This window comes from Biomphalaria glabrata, chromosome 12 (assembly GCF_947242115.1).
Source record: "Biomphalaria glabrata chromosome 12, xgBioGlab47.1, whole genome shotgun sequence".
Classification (NCBI taxonomy): Eukaryota; Metazoa; Mollusca; class Gastropoda; family Planorbidae; genus Biomphalaria; species Biomphalaria glabrata.
The window spans coordinates 18,086,705-18,107,623 of record NC_074722.1 but is presented as its reverse complement, the minus strand read 5'-3'; the positions used below and the strand labels follow the sequence as shown (position 1 = coordinate 18,107,623).

General features: G+C 39.3%; 1 protein-coding gene across 3 annotated transcripts in view; it reads left to right on the top strand.

Annotated features, from left to right (window-relative positions):
* Positions 1 to 20,919, top strand: part of LOC106072435 (sodium/glucose cotransporter 4-like) — a 49,461-nt gene that overhangs the window by 12,705 nt on the left and 15,837 nt on the right. For 2 of the 3 annotated variants that reach the window (XM_056006384.1, XM_056006385.1), the window contains exon 2: positions 12,238 to 12,542. In XM_056006384.1, the coding sequence (XP_055862359.1) occupies positions 12,462 to 12,542 (81 nt within the window). In that variant the 5' untranslated portion in view covers positions 12,238 to 12,461. Of the gene's footprint in view, positions 1 to 8,358; positions 8,380 to 12,237; positions 12,543 to 20,919 lie in introns of those variants that run through there. The other variant, XM_056006386.1, reaches the window with a different exon arrangement.

Genomic DNA, 20,919 nt, shown 5'->3' with positions numbered 1-20,919 from the left:
ATAAACATGTCCTATGTATTTATTTATGTATTGCATTACTCTATTAATGCTACGTTGCTCAATTGATAGTTGATGCAACTATGTATATATTTGTACACCTTATTTTATTTCCTTTATCTCGGTTGACAGCCTTGATAATTTCACTATCGCACTAATATTGCGCTTAGAAAGGAGATATGAGTTATCCCCCCTGTAATGAATTATCTCCCCTTTACTCATTTTACTCTAACGAGAGTTGCACCCCTTGAACGGACATCCTCTCCATTCAAGCGCGCTCTATTGTTCTCGATCGACGGTCATATGTAAACATACCGTCAGGATCGCTGACACCGCCCAATTCAAACCCCCCCCCCTTTTTTCTTTCTCTATCCACCTGTGTTGTTTATTTGATATTATTATTTCCCCTTTTATGTACATTTATATAATGCTACCATCTGCCATCTATTTTCCAAATCCCATTTGTCATCATCTCCCCTTTATGCTCTAAAGCAATTTTACCAATCTGACGAATGCACCTCAGTCGAGGGCATCGATAAGATGTATGAGAGATATGTCCTAACTTGTCTTTATTTATCCGCAGCCTCCCTCAGGTGTCTGCCTATTTATCGGATCATTTACCTGCAGTTGTGCTTAGTGCTATTCAGCGCTGCATTTGCCTACTGAGATCTACTCAACTCTACTACTTGGCGCTATCGGCATTGCCCGCCTATTCGACAGCCCACCTGTCAAGCTATTAGGCGCGACGTCCCTACAGAGTCAGATCTGTGCGAGACGTCATAGCTACGCCAACCCTCTGCAACTCACACTGCCCACGGCAGATCAGCTCTGCCCGCAGTAACCTTGTGCCCACGGTATCCGGCCACCCGCCATACTGTGCCCACTACAGATACTAGAACTTGGGATTGAGACTCCACAAGAACTATATCACCGGCGTCCCTCTATCCGCTAGAGCGCCACCTCCAGCTGCAGAACCTCAAGCCAGGACACAGCCAGCTGCGACATCAACAGGAATACCAGCTAAGTCAGAGGACAAAGCGACATACTCTCTTATTAGGTGCAAGAGTGATGATTAAACATAGAATATACTAGAGATAGATGCAAACCCTCCCCCTTTTTATTATTATATGTATATTTATGTAAATAAATATCCTTTATTTTAACTTTTGTTGTATCCATCTTTCATTGCTTTGTCTCGTTGCGTGTCTGCTCCCGATTCATATGCTGATAAGTGGGGGTGTGATTGCTTTCAAAAATAATCATCCCCTAGACATAAAACGTGCCAAACACACGTCACATTTCCCCACCTGTCACATTTTGGCGAGCCCGTCCGTGGATTTAACCCATTAGCACAGCAGGCACGAACAGGCAGCAATAACTAAATTTCCTATCAATATTTTTTCTAAAAATATTTATAAGTATCATCACTTCGCATTAACAAGAGTGTCACTTCTGTCATATTTTATTTATTACTATTATGCATTTCATGTGTAATATTTTCTTGCAGGAACCTTGTGATTAACGTAGGCAGACACCACATTCCTTTTGCACTCCTTCCTATAACCAGCGACTCACTTTCGCTAACCCACTTTCTTTAATTCTAGCTCAATCCTATTATCCATTCTATCGGCCCCTCCACCATCCTAATACCTCTCATTACCCACCCCTCATCACTATGGCCAGCGGCACACGCTCGAAAGCGGACTCTGACATGAAGCAGAAATTAGCTGAATTGAAGGATTTCGCAGCCACCATATTTGACGATGAGGCAGAACGGAAAGAATATGTGAGAGCACAATTTGAGGCGCTCAGAAGAAAGGAAGACGAAAAGGAAGAAAAAAGAGTGGAAGACGAAAAGGAAGAAAAAAGAAAGGAGAAAGAAGACGAAAAAGAAGAAAGAAGATTAGCAAGGGAGCATGAAATAGCTATGGAAAGGGAGAGAAGGGAAACAGACACCGCTAAAGAAAGAGAAAGAAAGGAAGCTGAAATAGCTATTGCCAGAGAAAGAGAAAGAAAGGAAGCTGAAATAGCTATCGCTAAAGAAGTCACAGAGCGAGAAAGAGAGCAACAAATAACGGCGAGAGAAAAGATAGCCGCGGACAAGGAGAACGAGGCCGCCCGCCAGGCTTCTTCCGACTCTCGCCCGGCTAGCCCAGCATCCATTCAAAGTTCCTTGAACGGTCTACCCCACATGCCAATGGAGCACTTCGACGACAAGACAGAGAACATCGAAGTTTATCTTGTCCGTTTTGAGGAAGTAGCACGCTTTTACGGTCTGCCAGAGGAGAAATGGTGCTTCCGGCTATCCCAATGCCTCCGAGGCAAAGCCTACGAGGTTTACTCCAAACTTCCCTCCGGCCGGCGAGAGGACTACCCAGCCCTCAAACAGGCGCTACTCGTCCAGTTCGAGTTGACCGCCGAGGCCTACCACAAAAAGTTCAGAAGTTCCCGCCTCGAACGCAGAGAGACTTACGGCAACCTCTGCGAAAGGCTGGACAAGTACCTTGTCAGGTGGCACGCTCTCAGCCAATTGCCAGAGACTTTTGATGGCCTAGCATGCCTCGTACTCTCTGAGCAGCTGTTAGAATGCATGTCCCCAGAGGTCAGAGTTTATGTCAAGGAGCAACAAGCAACTGCACCCGCTGACATAGCTTCCGCCGCTGACCGGTACTTGAACGCCCGTAAGGACTTAAAAGGCAAAGCAACCGCGACAGACCAGCAAATAGACCAACCAACTTCTCCTGCTCAGTCCAACCTTGCTCCTAAAACTCCCCAGCACAACCAGGCACCAGGCCGGCAATCAGCCCCTAATAACCACAGTAACCGCCCCAACCACCTGTCTCGCTATAACCAGGCTAACTACTCTCAGCGTGACTCACGTCATAGCGCGCGTGACAGTAGACCCACTCCACAACGGCAGCAGCAGGCCCCACGGACCCTATCTACGGTGACGCCAGTCTCTCAACCCTCCGCGATCGATCCTTCTGACCAACCGGAGGAGGACACATACTTCGTCTCCACGATAGCCGTGGCTCCTCAACCCACTGCCATTGATCTCGGCCAACCAGAACTCCCACCCGTGCCACCTCGCCCCACCTCTTCTCCCCCGGGAGTAGAGAACATTCTGGCCAACGGTGTTGAAGTCTTGGGCCTTTACGACTCAGGCTGCTCGTTCGGCGCGGTTATAAATAAGAAGCTGATTGACCCATCGGATCTCACTGGTGGAACAGTGACAATCCAGTCTATTGACCGTGGCACTCCTCCGCAGGTTCTACCTGTCGCGAGGGTGCACGTGGAGTGCAGATACGTACATGGCACCATCGACGCCGCCGTCATGGACACGCCAGTATATGACTTCATTCTAGGCTCCAAATATGTCCCTCTTGGAGTAGTCAACAAACCATACTTCTCTCTGCCCGTCGGTAGATCGACGAAGCAGAGAGGTGGCCGCAACCAGCAGGTTGGAAGCCCTGGTCGCCACACTCACCCGCCAGGTCCTGACTCATCAGCGAAGCTCAAACCACACTGCCCTGGCATTGACACTGCTAGGAAGTCACGAGTTAAGTCGTATGCCCGCGCTCGTGAGGGTCAACTTGACCCAGGCTACTCAGCCAAAATTAAGCAACATTCCTCTTACGTTGACAGCGTCAGAATGCCCCGAGGTAAGACGAACCCTTGCTCTCGTGGACTCACTCCTTTTCATGGCTTCTCAGCCACCATTCCAAATCAACCTTCCCCTGGCATTGATAGTGTCAGGAAGACACGAGGTAAGCCGAACCCCCGCGCTCGTGAAAACACATCTCCCCATGGCTTCTCAGCCACCACTCAATATCAACCTTCCCCTGGCATTAACCGTGTCAGGAAGCCACGATATAAGCCAGATTATCGCACTCGTGGGGACGTTCTCAGGCAGAACTCCGCATTCTTTATCAGGCCACTCTTCCCTGACATTGATCGTGTCAGACGATACCGAGGTAAGCTGACTACTTACTCTCGTGAAGAAGCGCCTCACAGCGGCTTCGGAGGTAAGTCCCAACGTGCACACGTGTCTTGGGCACCCCACCTAAGCCCTAATCACGCTCCCCAATCCGCCCCAGGAAGGAATTATTACTCACCCAATCGCCCAATCTACTCTCCCAAGCAACCCCACATGTTTCACCCAGGTGACTACGTACTCGGGGACAGGAAGTAGACAACAGACAGACTTGGACAGACTCTCCTCCTGGCATGGCTACCCCTTTATTTTTCCAGATTTTTTTTTCTAATGCTGTGATAACAACTGATCTTAAAGTTAGAGTGACATCAGTCTGCTCGCACTTTATGGATCTTTCTGCGATAGATCCATCTTGGCGGCGGCGTATGTGACAAGTCAAAAACTCGCTGTCAGAGTCACTCAAATTTATCACAGCATTAATTATTATTTTTCATTATTTATTTATTTTATTTTGATTATTTCACCATCCTACCCCTAAATTCTCCACCCGCCCCACCTTTTCCTCTATACCAGGCTAGACTTAGTCCACCACCTTGGAGAAAACTAGGCCAGTCCTTTCATTTATCTGCCCTTGATCGGGGAAAGATAATCACACTATCTCCTTTGTCTTATCCGCCGGATGTCTGACTGACGGTCGCGGTTGACACCGCCTTGGTTTGAATGCAAGCTAATCCTTCTCCCCCCCCCCCTTTCTCTCACGTCTCTCTTTGATCTAAGAGATTACCCTGGTCAATACACCGCGTGGTACTCCAAGGTGTGACTCTTGTCGGACTTCACCCACGTGTAAGCTAATTCTTAGCCTAGGACATTTCCTGTGTCCCACATTTCCCAGGCATATATAAAGTAAATTAAATCGGGCCAGACCCTCTTTCATTCTCATACGAGCTGAGCTATCGAGTCTGGACTACTTCATACATTCTTTCTCCTAGAGGAATACCTGGTGGTAAGCCGAACTTAATCACAAGTTCCATCTTAATTCCTCTGTGTATATTTCCTTTGGATATTATCATGTGTATTTTGCTTAGTTCATTTATATTTAATTAGTGCATTGTGTATTTCTCACTGGCGTAAGTAGAAAACATAAACATGTCCTATGTATTTATTTATGTATTGCATTACTCTATTAATGCTACGTTGCTCAATTGATAGTTGATGCAACTATGTATATATTTGTACACCTTATTTTATTTCCTTTATCTCGGTTGACAGCCTTGATAATTTCACTATCGCACTAATATTGCGCTTAGAAAGGAGATATGAGTTATCCCCCCCTGTAATGAATTATCTCCCCTTTACTCATTTTACTCTAACGAGAGTTGCACCCCTTGAACGGACATCCTCTCCATTCAAGCGCGCTCTATTGTTCTCGATCGACGGTCATATGTAAACATACCGTCAGGATCGCTGACACCGCCCAATTCAAACCCCCCCCCCCTTTTTTCTTTCTCTATCCACCTGTGTTGTTTATTTGATATTATTATTTCCCCTTTTATGTACATTTATATAATGCTACCATCTGCCATCTATTTTCCAAATCCCATTTGTCATCATCTCCCCTTTATGCTCTAAAGCAATTTTACCAATCTGACGAATGCACCTCAGTCGAGGGCATCGATAAGATGTATGAGAGATATGTCCTAACTTGTCTTTATTTATCCGCAGCCTCCCTCAGGTGTCTGCCTATTTATCGGATCATTTACCTGCAGTTGTGCTTAGTGCTATTCAGCGCTGCATTTGCCTACTGAGATCTACTCAACTCTACTACTTGGCGCTATCGGCATTGCCCGCCTATTCGACAGCCCACCTGTCAAGCTATTAGGCGCGACGTCCCTACAGAGTCAGATCTGTGCGAGACGTCATAGCTACGCCAACCCTCTGCAACTCACACTGCCCACGGCAGATCAGCTCTGCCCGCAGTAACCTTGTGCCCACGGTATCCGGCCACCCGCCATACTGTGCCCACTACAGATACTAGAACTTGGGATTGAGACTCCACAAGAACTATATCACCGGCGTCCCTCTATCCGCTAGAGCGCCACCTCCAGCTGCAGAACCTCAAGCCAGGACACAGCCAGCTGCGACATCAACAGGAATACCAGCTAAGTCAGAGGACAAAGCGACATACTCTCTTATTAGGTGCAAGAGTGATGATTAAACATAGAATATACTAGAGATAGATGCAAACCCTCCCCCTTTTTATTATTATATGTATATTTATGTAAATAAATATCCTTTATTTTAACTTTTGTTGTATCCATCTTTCATTGCTTTGTCTCGTTGCGTGTCTGCTCCCGATTCATATGCTGATAAGTGGGGGTGTGATTGCTTTCAAAAATAATCATCCCCTAGACATAAAACGTGCCAAACACACGTCACATTTCCCCACCTGTCACAGGGTGAACCAATTGTCTTTGAACTAGCTGACTGTGAACCATATGTCGGGTGAACCATATGTCGGGTGAACCATATGTCGGGTGAACCAGTTGTCTGTGAACTAGGTGTAATTGAACCAGTTGTCGTTAACGATTTGTTAGGGGACTATAAGTCTGTCAAATATTTGTCAAGTTCAGCAATAAAAGTCCTTTAATTAGAAGAATAAGTAGTGACTAAATGAATCAGTTAACCAGTGTATGAATGAAAATGAATGTTTCTATCTAAACAACTAAATTACACTATAAAAGGTAATGTTATATCGCTTGGCAAGTTTACTCAATTACTAAATAACACCTAATAAATTGTACTAACTATTTCTTTAGCTTTATCTATTTTTTTATTTACCTTCGGAAAAACAGTTTTAGAACTGTAATAAACTATATAAAAATGGGTGCCAGTGCTCTGTTGAGTGTGTATAGATCTATGCCCCTCCCCTTGAGGACCATAAATAGTTGCTAATCTTTTAAAAGGGTAAATTCCAAACATCTTGATCGAGATCTTATATCCATGCAGGGGCGGATAATTTTTTGTATTTTTCAACATTATCCTTTTTTTATTTGTTAACTTGATATCAACTGGTAAGTAAATCAAGAAATGATTACCTGATGACCTATAAGTCTATCTGTTGGAAGATATTTCAAAGTTTATTTCGTCATTTGAATGAAGACAAACAAAAGATGTGGAATGTATAACAAATGAGAAAATCAATGGATTCTTTCAACTCTCGCGTTCGTGGATTTCCTTCTGACTGTCTGTGTTCATTGTTCTCATTTCATTGACGTTATTTATTTGTGTGTCTTACAATAAATACATGTGGAATGTTTCAATTTGATCCGAGACAGACAGAAAGACAGACAGACAGATGAGTAGATATTAGCTTGGTAATGGGTAAAGTGCCGTAACAATAATACATAAAACATTAAATCATAGTTTTAAAATACAAAACACAACCTACTTAAATGCTGAAAGTCACAAAGAAATATTATTCCATATGCTAGAACAGATTCGTACAAAAGCTCAGTCTTCCTTAAAGCCATTGGAACATGGAACGGGTTCCTTGAGTCAGCCAGGAAAACCTACAACTTGAAATCTCTAATTAAAATTAACACTTGGATACGTTATCTTATCTTTTGAAGGAACGTCAATAATTTATAAGATAACACTAGATATTATTACACTGTGATGTATGGTGCGGTCGCCCTGTAATGATCCAGCCTTTTTTCTCCGCTTCTGAAAGTATTACTTCTTGGTGCAACTGTATTTACATGTTTCGAGTCATTAAAATAGCATTATGTAAGGGATATAAATCAAAGACATGGTTATAAACAGAAAGTTAAATATATATGTATCAAAGGCATATATGGAGGTAGAAAAATGGAGCTGTTATAATTTATAAGTCTTTCTTTATATTGACTTAGGTGTGGTGTATTATGTCATAATTATCTTCCCTTACTAGGGGAGACAAATATGTATTGAAGTATATGAAGTTACGTTGGTGGCGTACCGAAAAGAGGACAGAGAGGGCAATCACCCTGGGCCCCAGACCATAGGGGAAACCCAAAATGGATATCAAAACAATGCTTAAAATATCAACTATAATTCATTTTGACCAATCGGAGAGATGCAATGAGACAAGAGCGTTGAGTGACGTTGCAGTGCCAGCTTTACAAATGCAAAATCACGAAACGTACTACTTTAAGAAAATGTGACTGTCTCTACAGATTGTTCGTTATAGATTGTTCGTTATAGATTGTTCGTTATAGATTGTTCGTTACAGATTGTTCGCTCCTAAAACAAATGTCCACGAAAAGACGTGAGTGCTGTACTTCGAATGTCCCTCACAGTAATGACCGGTGCTGCCTCCTTCCTAGTAGCTCCATTGGACTCGCGTATTTTGTTTTCACTAGGATTCAATAGTTCAATAGTTTTGAAATTTGTGCAAACAACAAAATCTAGTAAGTGAAGTCGTAATCCGAAGAAAGCAACAAACAAAAAATCTGACCATAGATTGAGTCAAAGATTCAACTTTCTCTATAAATATTCAAATATCTTGTTAATATATTGTATAATACTAATAATGGCAATGTCTTTGAATCCAAAGACTAAGGATGAGTGCAGTGTATATGACTATGCAAACCCAGTTGTGACCTGTACATTTTTTGCATCTAGTGCGGGCGGCGGGAGCTCTCCACTGTCTTTTTCAGAGGCCATCTGCTGCTAGTTACTTTCCTCTATGCTAGTGAAAGCGAAGTGGTTCCTGAGTGGAACTTTATAGCGCTTACGGGGCAGCTGTGTTAGACCGTCTTCCTTTAATCTCGCCAAAGAAGATCGCCTTTGGCATGCGGTCTACTTCCATGGATAAGTGTCTGACACGGCGCAGCTGTCCAATGGCAATTAGTGCTTCTATACCTCCAGCATCACTCCTGGATTTCGCATTCTGTTTTAGAACACACCGACGGAGTCCACTACGGGCTATTTAAATGTCGCCTATCCGCTCCCCATAGTAGACGATTTCACCGAGGTGCCCCGCTGTCACCCGCAGTCTACAGCAAGACAGAAAGTAAATCAACTATTTTACATTCATTAAAACATCCAGTTGATCATAGAGTTTACTTTCTGAAGCTGCCAGTCCAATGTTAGAGAATGCAAAGATTCGATTCGTTGAGCTGATGATTTAAAACCAGGTGGTTTTAGTTGTCCATCTAAGTCCACCCAGAAGTCCGAATTATTTAGATCTCTGGGGAAAATTACGAACTGTGTTTGAACCTTATCCAAGTTAAACAAAGGGCAGTAATAAAGCCTATCGCGTTCAGTGGTAGCTGTCAGTAGCAGTGAGATACTAGAAGATTTACTGACGTGCTCTTTTTATCTCCCCTTTTTTTTAAAGTTTAAATGTAAAAACAAAAAGTGTGCTTATAACATTAGAAGAATGACTGTAACAGAGAAGAGAAGTCTCTAGGACTAGACAATAGTTCTTAAACTATACATTGTGGATCTTTTTCGAATTCCTAGACGTATCAGCTATGTTGTGTTATTTGTCTAGGAGTGGGTCTCTTTCAATAATTAAACCATGAAGAACCACAAGCACCAGGAGAGGACCAAACTACAGCAGAATTAATTAAATACGGAGGAAAAGACCAGCGTGCACAAATGCACAGACTGACATTAAGAAAATCTGCTAAATACTTGAAAAAGAAAAAATGTTATGGCGCCATTCATGAGAAAACCGGATGGAGGAGTCGCACCAGCCAATAGAGCAGCTCTAGGAAGACTCTTCTCTAGAGACACAACTAAAAGGGAACAGATAACTTTGGAGCTCTTCACCGCCAACAATGTCGTGATAGTGTCCACTTGGAGTTGTAGCTCGGAATAGGTCAATACCGGTACAGCTCCGGATTTACGGCAGTGAGTCTACCAAGGGCCTTACCCTCCACAAACTCAAAACATATACAATTTAAAAAAAAAATTAAATATACCTATTAAATATTTATTTTAAAAAAAAGTGAGATTAAATTAAAATTGCTTTATTTCTTCATTCTAAAATCTAAAATGCTTTTAGGTAGAAGTATTTTCAGTGCTTTTATTTTGTAAAAAAATAGGTGCCAGTACTCACTAATATATTAATAACAAACGTTAATATACAAGAAGAGTAACAATCTTTTCTTCACATTAAAAAGGTGCCGGTACGCCGTACCGGTGCGTACGGTGACAAAAAAGCACTGAGTATTTTTATTCATGAGTGGATCTTTACTAAAGTTTTCAAAGTGTGTAGGGGCCTACACAAAAAGTCTGCCCTTGGGCCTCGACTTACTTAAATCAGGCCCTGCTTATCCTGAGCTAAGGGACTGCGATGTTTTGAAATATATATTTTGTACAGATCTGAGAAGAACAGGAGTACACCACAGTATGTCTTTAGTGTCTATCCATATCTCCAGATCTGAAAAGACAGGAGTACACCACAGTACGTCTTTAGTGTCTATCCATATCTCCAGATCTGAGAAGACAGGAGTACACCACAGTATGTCTTTAGTGTCTATCCATATCTTCAGATCTGAGAAGACAGGAGTACACCACAGAACGTCTTTAGTGTCTATCCATATCTCCAGATCTGAGAAGACAGGAGTACACCACAGTACGTCTTTAGTGTCTATCCATATCTCCAGATCTGAGAAGACAGGAGTACACCACAGTACGTCTTTAGTGTCTATCCATATCTCCAGATCTGAGAAGACAGGAGTACACCACAGCACGTCTTTAGTGTCTATCCATATCTCCAGATCTGAGAAGACAGGAGTACACCACAGTACGTCTTTAGTGTCTATCCATATCTCCAGATCTGAGAAGACAGGAGTACACCACAGTACGTCTTTAGTGTCTATCCATATCTCCAGATCTGAGAAGACAGGAGTACACCACAGTACGTCTTTAGTGTCTATCCATATCTCCAGATCTGAGAAGACAGAAGTACACCACAGCACGTCTTTAGTGTCTATCCATATCTCCAGATCTGAGAAGACAGGAGTACACCACAGCACGTCTTTAGTGTCTATCCATATCTCCAGATCTGAGAAGACAGGAGTACACCACAGAACGTCTTTAGTGTCTATCCATATCCACTGTGGCATTCAGAGAGACGATGGGGTTGAGGTGAAAGGTTATGATGTATTGATTGTTTACTACAAGGCATGTTATCTAATCTCATCTGACACATGCCAGCTACACCTCGTCATCAATGACGTCCTATTAGGACGATTGTCCTGTTAGTGTAATTCCAAACACTTCGGTGAGTGGGACTGTGACCAAGAGGTATTGTCTTTCTTGACATCGCATTTTTTAAAAATCTATCCTGTGATTTAACATTGAACAGGATCTCCTTGGCCCCTCCCTTTCTCTTTGCTCCCCCCCCCAACCCCGTCCCGACTACCGGACGTATTCTCTGTTCTGGTTCACAAAGACAACTAGAGAGTTGACAACATACAGGTCTAGGATCAAATGATTGTATTGTACGACTAGACCCTGCTTGAAGTAAGAGCAACGCGAACTTCTACATTCACTCTTTCTCTGGAATGTTTCAAAGAAGAAAAAAAAACGTTAACAAAATCATAGAAAATGGAGTTCGCATCAAGCCAGTTTTTTTTTTTTAAATAAATCATTTTTTTTTATTTGTTATCTCTTGTACGTGTTCAACTGTTTGATTGTAATTTGTATTGAAGTTGTGCTCTGTGATATACCGGTACATACATTGAGGAAAAACATTTTTATAACCTTATTTCAGTAAACCTATGAAATTTTAAACTCTAAATTAGTGGTTTGCATTTAAAGATTGTTTCTTCTTAATCTCTGCTATATAAAACGGTACAAAAAAACTCGTTCGTTCCTTACTCAGTCAGACTATATCAACGCCACTCGTTGATCAGTATACATGAAAAGGACCAAGATGTCTGTGCGTCGTCGCTCAATGAACTCTTTATGGTGTTTCTTTTCTGTTTATGGGAATGTTTCTGTTGTGTTGTCTGTATATGAGAAAAAAGTCCTTGTAATCACAAGTTTCCATAAGGATCAATAAAGCAGTCTTAGTCTTAGTCATATAAAGATTGTTCCTACCACGTAAGTACCCAGTCTCTGCTACATAAAGATTGTTCCTACTAAGTCTACTAAGTTCTGTACTCCACTCTATTGAGTTTCTAGCAAATGACTCTGTGTTTGTTCGAAACAACAAAAGTAGCCTACTCCAAATAATTGCATTCACTGTTTACATTTAGTAATCATTATCTATATATTTATAATCACCTCACGTTTTTTTTTCCTTCCAGGATATTGCCAATCTATAAATAGGCAAGGCCACAGAACGTGCTCTAGGCTTTTAAATGATAAACAGTTCAAGCCCCCAGTTCAGATTTGCTTCATTACTGCGGAATGAGGATATACTGGGAGATAACTCAGTTATGAAAAGGAGATAACTCAGGATATCAAGACGATAACAGTATTGATTCTTCTTGTTGATTTCTTTGACGTATCATTGAAAAGTTAAAGAACAATGGCCGGGGATAGGCTTCACTGGGGCGATTGGATCGTCATAGCTGGCTACTTCGTCTCTGTTATAACTGTGGGACTATTAGTAAGTATTGGAGAGGGGGGGGGGTGTGTCCGGTATGCTGGTTGAGAGGTAAATGTTGGCTCTGAAAATAAGGGTTCCTCAGGAATGAGCGGTCGCAAAGTCTAGGGCGTGCACTTCTAAATGAAGCTAGAATACACGTGTGTTCAATGTGCTGACCATACAATGCTGCTAGTCATAAAACCAGTTAAATCTCGGACCTGTACGCTAAATCTTTAAGTCATAACATTTTTTTTTAAACATCTCTTCTAAGCTTCGGGTGTTTGTTTACCGACACCACAAGATCATAAATCTCACGTCGTGTAGGTCGCTGATCCACCAACCCGATTGCTTCACTCTGAGAAACCGTGAGGTGAAAATATAATGTCTTATATCATTGTACATAACATGAAGGTAACAAACAAAGAAATCGCAGCGTCCTGAAGTCGATTTACGGTATATATATATATATATGGCTCCTTTTGTCTCGATAGGCAATGGATGCGCCCAAATGAGTCACTAGTTTAGGTTTAATCTTGAGACGGGGCAGAATCTGGTGTGGTATAAATATATCTTGTCTTTATATGAAGATGATGTATGTGACTCTGTATGAGAGTATATGTATTAGAGCTGGATAAACTCAGTAGGCCTACTTTTAAAAAAATATTTGTCTTTACCTGGGTTCAAACTTATGGATCCCTCGCTATCACTTGACCGATCATTCTGCACTTTTCCTATTTCACCAAGGTAAACATTAGCTGTTTTATAGTGTGTTTGCTTTTGTTTGTAACCATCTCAGAGTCCCAGAGTAATGTGTAGCCAGACAAACACCATCACGTGAAACTTGTGTGTTACACTTTCAGCTCCATCTAGTGGACACTCGTGCTATGTGCATGCACCTTTTTTTCAAATGCATTATATCTATAGGGTAATATAATAGGTAAATGTCAATCTTATCCGGTATAAAGAACTATTTCAAACGTCCTTAATTCTGGAAAGAAATTCATCAGCCTTGACCTTTCTGGAATTATGAAATGGGTTGAATTCTGCAGCACTTTTGATCTCCTTGTTTTACGACCGCGTAAATTTGCAGTTGGTGAATCTGTTATCTGTGGTGTAAATTAGAATCCTCGAAACTGGTTGTGTATTATGTGCTACGGACAGTGATCTCATTGTTTAAACCCTGCCCGCCGCGTTCTTCTGCTGTCCTGCATGAGGTGTGGGGTAGGAAGTAATCATCTTCAATTTTAACAATAGAAAACTCCATCACAATGTCCAAAACATTAAAATATACTTTATATCACAAGCAAAACGTTAAACTGTACTTTCAGCTATGAACCAGCTATTAAGATTTTTTTAAATATTCACTATTTAACAAAAAATACCTTTGTATCAGGAGGCCAACCAATAGTCACTGTTCTCTTCAAACATTACGTATAAATATCATTCATTAACGTTTGAAACATTTGGGAATTCATTGCTCTCATTGAAGGAAAGAAGAAACAAAAATAAAGAACCATCTTGAACAGGTTGCTTGATATCACATTGTTTCTAGCTAAGCAGCAATTAGGCATTTCGTCATCATATTGACAATGATGCTGTATTGAATAAAGATGGTGAAATGTCATGAATATGAAATTACAATGTCTGGAATCCTAGGAGAATTACAGACAATTTTGGGAACCATCAGAAAAGCAATTTTTTTATGGATTTGTAAATCATTCACTTCATCTATGTGGTATCATTGTGCTGCCTGTGGTTTGATTTTCAACAACCGATGAAATTTTGTTGATGTTTGTTTCAAAATTAGTAGCTGTTTGTATGCATATCTATATATTTGAATAGAAATACCAAGACGGTGTAGACATCTATAGGCAGCAGAAGTGGATATTCAAGAAACTGGGCACTACTTGAATTTTTACAATTCATACGCCGTAGGGACTTGAAAGAATTTTTTCCAATTTTTATTACGCCTTAAACTGCTTCTTGCGATCTATGGCGTCATAGAAAAATACTTTGTTAAAATTGAACTGAGATGGACAAAATGACAAAAACAAGACTTTCGTATCTATCAATGAAAAAGACATTGACTTTGATGAAGTTATTAATAAGATTGCAAGTTTGAAATTCTTTGTATTAGTTCTTATCACTGGCGGATCCAGAACTTTGGACTGGGGGAGGCGATTTTTTTCCAAAACCTAACCCTAACGCCCAGTAAACCCTAACCCTATGCATAAACGTGCGTACAGCATATATATATATATATGCATTTTTCACTGCAGAAACGCATTCTCCTGACATCTACTGCTCATTACTTATGAGTGGGTTCGGGCTTGCCCCGACGCCAAAAGCGTTTTCTTGCATTTATCACTGCAGAAACGCATTCTCCTGACATCTACAGCTCATTACTTATGAGTGGGTTCGGGGCTTGCCCCGACGCCAAAAGCGTTTTCTTGCATTTATCACTGCAGAAACGCATTCTCCTGACATCTACAGCTCATTACTTATTAGTGGGGTTCGGGGCGAAGCCCCAACGCCAAAAGCGTTTTCTTGCATTTTTTGCATTTTTCACAGCAGAAACGCATTCTCCTGACATCTACAGCTTATTATTCATCAGTGAGGTTGGAGGTGAATCCTCGACGCTAAAAGCGTTTTCTGGCATTCTTCACTGCAATAACGCATTCTCCTGACCTACAGCTCATTCTTCATACTATTATAAAGGCCCTTTTAAATAATGTGGAAAAATATTTTAATATGAATTTATCGTCCCTTAATACATTGCAAATACAACCGATTTGTTCCTTGAAAAGATAAGATACCCCACATTATTAGATTAAGGCTTTGAGGATCGCCGCCGAAAAAAAAAGTTCGATTAATAATATTCAATAAAATTGAGGAATAAATTGTGAGTTATAGTCCTAAATTTATTTTAACTAGAAAAATATGAGATAGAATAAAGGTTGGAAAAAGTCGACTAGGAAAAGATTATCTGGCATCTCAACCGTGACTGTTATATTGAAAATTTTCGTTTGAATTATAACTTTTCCAAAGCAAAGTCTTTCTTATAATAGTTATGATTAATTCATGTGAAATTACACAAACTCTGTCTGGAAAGTGGTAGGGCAGTAAAATGAAAACGATTAATCCTCGCTCCTTTTATAATTTCTGCTAATGATTGCATTTTGCATTAAAGAATTGGCGTTAGGCGACTCGATATAAGAATTTACTTTATAGCATATATAAATTATATTAGTGATAGATTTTTTTTAAATTTTGTAATTTCTTACTATAATACAAAAATAAAAAGTATTGGTTTGTCCAAGTTTTAATCATATAGATATTTAATTGATTCTGTTATAGGACCGCCCCCCCCCACTCGAAAGTTTATGGTGGGGGGAGGGGGGCGGATTGATGCCATCGCCCCCTCCCGACCCTACGAAATCGGCAAAATACTAGAAGGGGGGGGCGAAATAATCTAAAAATATGTTGAAATACAAATAATTAGTATATATTATTAACATAAGTAATAAATTCGTATACAAATTGTGTGAATTCTATACTAAAATTCTTCCGCCCCCCCCCCCTTCGGGGGGGGGGGGGGGTCGGCCGAGTGGGGGGGTCGATCGCCCCTACCGCCCCCCCCCTGGATCCGCCAGTGGTTCTTATACGTTTTAAAAGTTTAAGTATATAAAAAAAATAGTATTTGCATTTTTTAATGTATTTTACGAAATTTTGAATTGTTTCCTTCTTCGTTATAAACAACACAGTATAAAGTTGAACAGTTTCCTTTAGAAGCTTTTTAATGTCTAATAACCATGTTGAAGTAAAGAGTTTTTCTCATTTTTAATCTTACATGTAAATACATTTAATGAAGATCCAGTAATAGTCATAAACAACGATTTTTTAAAACAAAATGGACATTCATTTTATAGTTGACTAACTATCAATGAATGTAGGTAATTAGCTCAATGTCAGATTTCATGGTTTGACCAAAGAACAAACCAAGGGAGATATTTTGTGGCCGGGTATGAGGTGACACCATAAGCTGACCGCACCGGGTGACACCCACCGTAGTGACGCCACTGCGCGTAGGACGTAATTATATTCTCTTTTGAAGAAACGTCTGTAGTTTATAAGATAAGCAAATTTCTGTAGGATTTCTAAAGAATTTTTTGTCTTGTTCTTTTAACTTCAATAAATACATTTTGAATTGCGGTAAAAAAAAAAAAAAACACAAAAAAACACGCTGACAAATTTTCGTATTTACATATCTATGCAAATTTAATTTTTTAAGAAAATAAACATGAAAAATACTTTTTTTCCTATCACGTCTAAAGCCTCCTCAAGGGGACAAATTCAACTTATACCACAATATCTGTCAAGTACGATTTCTTTCTCTTGTTCGATACCAAACAAAATAATGAATTACCATCAGTTAATTAATTAATTGATTATTTTTACTGGCCCCGAAAGCGGAAAAGTCGCTATTAATTTTGTTTGGTTTGTTTGTACGTCAGTCCCGTTTAGATCTCGTAAACTAGAAAAGATAGGTAAAATCCGACATCCTAATATTTTAGACCATTCAAAGTTCTGATGCAATGGCTACTTGTTTCTTTTTTGAAAGCGAAAAATCTAATTTTTAAAGTCAAGTATGCAAGCAGTTTTTTCATAAAAATACACAATTTTTACAACTCTTTACTATTAATAGTAAAGACACTGGAGGCTATTTAGTAAGGGAGGCAACTATTTACCATATTTTAACACATTTATTCAAATGGTTTTTGCTTTTTTGTCAATAAAAAAATTTTGTTTACAATTGTATTACAAAGTTAAGTAGGTTCTGTCATATTAACTACTACATTTTACAAAAAAAAAATTACTTTTTTTTAAAAGAGAAAAAATCTATTTAGTATGCATATAACATGGAACATAATGTAAAGCAACAATTAATAAGCAGTTTTTCATATTATCACGTGTACTATGTATCGAAAACACAAAGACTATAAAACTCTTATCAATCCCGTTTAGATCTCGTAAACTAGAAAAGATAGGTAAAATCCGACATCCTAATATTTTAGACCATTCAAAGTTCTGATGCAATGGCTACTTGTTTCTTTTTTGAAAGCGAAAAATCTAATTTTTAAAGTCAAGTATGCAAGCAGTTTTTTCATAAAAATACACAATTTTTACAACTCTTTACTATTAATAGTAAAAACACTGGAGGCTATTTAGTAAGGGAGGCAACTATTTACCATATTTTAACACATTTATTCAAATGGTTTTTGCTTTTTTGTCAATAAAAAAATTTTGTTTACAATTGTATTACAAAGTTAAGTAGGTTCTGTCATATTAACTACTACATTTTACAAAAAAAAAATTACTTTTTTTTAAAAGAGAAAAAATCTATTTAGTATGCATATAACATGGAACATAATGTAAAGCAACAATTAATAAGCAGTTTTTCATATCATCACGTGTACTATGTATCGAAAACACAAAGACTATAAAACTCTTATCAAAAGTAATTTTTTTTTTCGGAAATGTTTTCTTTTTCTTGAGGCTTTTAATAAGAGATTAACCCTTTACAAAACAATTAGACCAATTAGATAATCATTATAAGACATCAGTTAGGTCAGGTTCACATCTAATATCACATTCACTGCTGGACCGTTGGGGCACCACACAAGATCTGTCAACCTTCTTTCTCCATTCTTCTCTGTCATTTGTCTTTGATAGAATTTCATTCTGATATTCTTTGTGAAAATATTGAAAACTGCATTTTTCCTGCCTGGGTGGACCACTTTGGAGGCCGATTTTGAGTTTGTGTTTCTACACAAACTGTCTTTGTAACCTTGTTTTTATTCATCTGTTGCCAGGTAGTCATTAGAGCCTGTATTGTACTGTAGTGAGACTCCTTGATTTAATCAATACAAAATAATATTCGCATAGTAAAGTGATAAGAACTGAGAAATGGATAACGCTCGTAGTTGACATTATTAGATCAGGAAGTTACTACTGTAGGAAAGAACTGACCTCGAGTGCAACTTGTAAAGATAACTCAATGTTGTTTTGAATGGAGTATATACCAAGAAATACCTCAGTCCACTATTACATGTTTACGTCTTTTATCGCACTTGGGAATGAGGTGACAAGAGGGGAAGTGACGTCGTGCCCTAACTTTGTTATTGAGTAATACTTTAGGTTTGAACCTATACTCTTTACGTTAGACACATTTAGTTCGTGCTAGAGTTGATACATTGTAAAAAAAAAACAAAAAAACTTCTATCAGTCTATATATATAATTCTCTTCAAGAGTTTGGACAAGAAGTAAAGGTCATTACAAAAAATGTTTCCAAAAATGAGTTTGGATAAAAATCAACTTTCTTTGACAAATCTTTCAACCGAGCGAGGCTTGGTCACCAGCGAATAATTTGCTGAAATCAGGAGCTGTAAATCATTGCATCGTAGGTCTGGATCTGATGTGTGACATCTTAAAAATTAAGCATATTGTCCGAGGGGGGTGGGTGTATCTATAAATAACTGCCATCCATGTCATTCAACGCTACATTGAGATAAACTGCAACCCAACGAATTGAGTCTCTCATTGTTTAACAAGCGGCTACCTGTCTCTATGCTGTCTCTGAGATATTCGAGCAGCGCATCAAATCTGAAGTCGGCATGCAGGACAGGAACCAGGGTTTCGTTTGGCGGCCACACCCTTCGGGCGGTTGTGGGTCAGTGTCAACTTTTTTTTTTTTTGTAAACGAGGGTCACGAGCTTTTTTTTTGTTTCCAAAGCTGGAGAATATGGTGTGTGGTCAGCTTCCAACTGACATGTTTGTAGTCAGCATATACGTTTACGTTTCGTTTGAGCGTCTGAGAAACTTTTTTTTTTTTGCTTTTCAATGAAGTTTTTGACATTTGTTTCGTTCAACTATTTTTTACTAGTGACATTTCCTCGCATTTCTTTTTCCAGCCCTGCTAGATAAAGTATCAAAATTATTTAGGTAACGAGACAGTAGTTTGAAGTCGAAATATAATAATGAAGTGACTTTAAAAAAAAAAACTAAACTAAAAGAATGAAACGTTTTTCAATTAGACCAGATTTTTAACGCGTTTGAACACCATTTTAAAATAACAGCACTTTTATAACAGAGCTTCAAGACTTTAAATTTCATGATTTATAATTATTTCTTTTGCGCTGCTTAGAATCAAGTCAGCACCAGGGGCGTAACTAGGGATTTGGGGGCCCGGGGGGATTGACCTCTTTGGGGACCCCTTGCATTTTGACATTCGACATATGACATGAGATAATGTACGCAAAAATATATAAGCCCAAAATCAAATTGGTTCAGTAAATCAGTAAACTTAACAAAAAATAATCATTAAGACTCTTTTAATGAATAATACCGTTGTTTATTAGTTAAATAATGCACCAAAATCTCAATTGATATCGCTTCACGTCGTGCATTCTGTGCAGCAGAGACATCTATAACATCATCTACATCGATACTTTCTAGTATTTGTGACTTCACTGACATTAAAGCCATGATATGCCTTTCTTGCGTCATTGTGCTCCTGAAATAGTTTTTGATGAGCTTGAGCTTTGAGAATGATCTCTCACAAGACGTAATGGAAGTGGCCTGAATTTTGCTTCAAGGTTAATTAGTGTAGCTATAAAATACTCGCCATCATGGCCGGGCTTAGGAACCGGCCCTGCTCGCCATTTAGATCTATTATTAGTTAAGGTAACAAGATACCTGGAATTCGCTGTATATCATGCAGTTTTATTCGTGGCAACAAAGTTTAAAATGTAAGACTAATTTTGAAAAAAAACTTTGATGTCTGTGGGAAAAGATATTTTTTAAATGTCCACAAAGTCAACGTAGCCTACTAATAGACCTAGATCTAGTTTAGTCTTTGTTATAAATCCATAAATGTTGAAAAAAAAAGACACCCGTTGACACTATTTGTCAATCAAATATATTACTTTATGTATTTACAAATAAATTTCGGACACCCATTTGGGCCCTCCCCCCAGGTGGGGGCCCGGGGGGATCTTAAAATTCTCCCCCCCCCTCCTTAGGTACGCCACTGGTCAGCACACAAATCCCTCTTTCAAAAGCACAAAGTAGGCTACATTCATAGACTTATATATATTATATCTAGACTGGATCTAGATCTTTTAACAATACAAAAAATGTGAAAAAAAAATTAAAAAGTTGAAACAAGGCGTTGTTTTGTAAAGTAGTTATAAGAAGCAAAGTTCTTTTTTTTTTCAACCCAAACCTATGTAACATACAACAGACACGAATTATTTCGATCTAGGATTTTTGAAACAATGGAAACTAACAGGAAATGGCTTTGTTTCATATATTAGCGTGAATATATAGTTCTGTGAT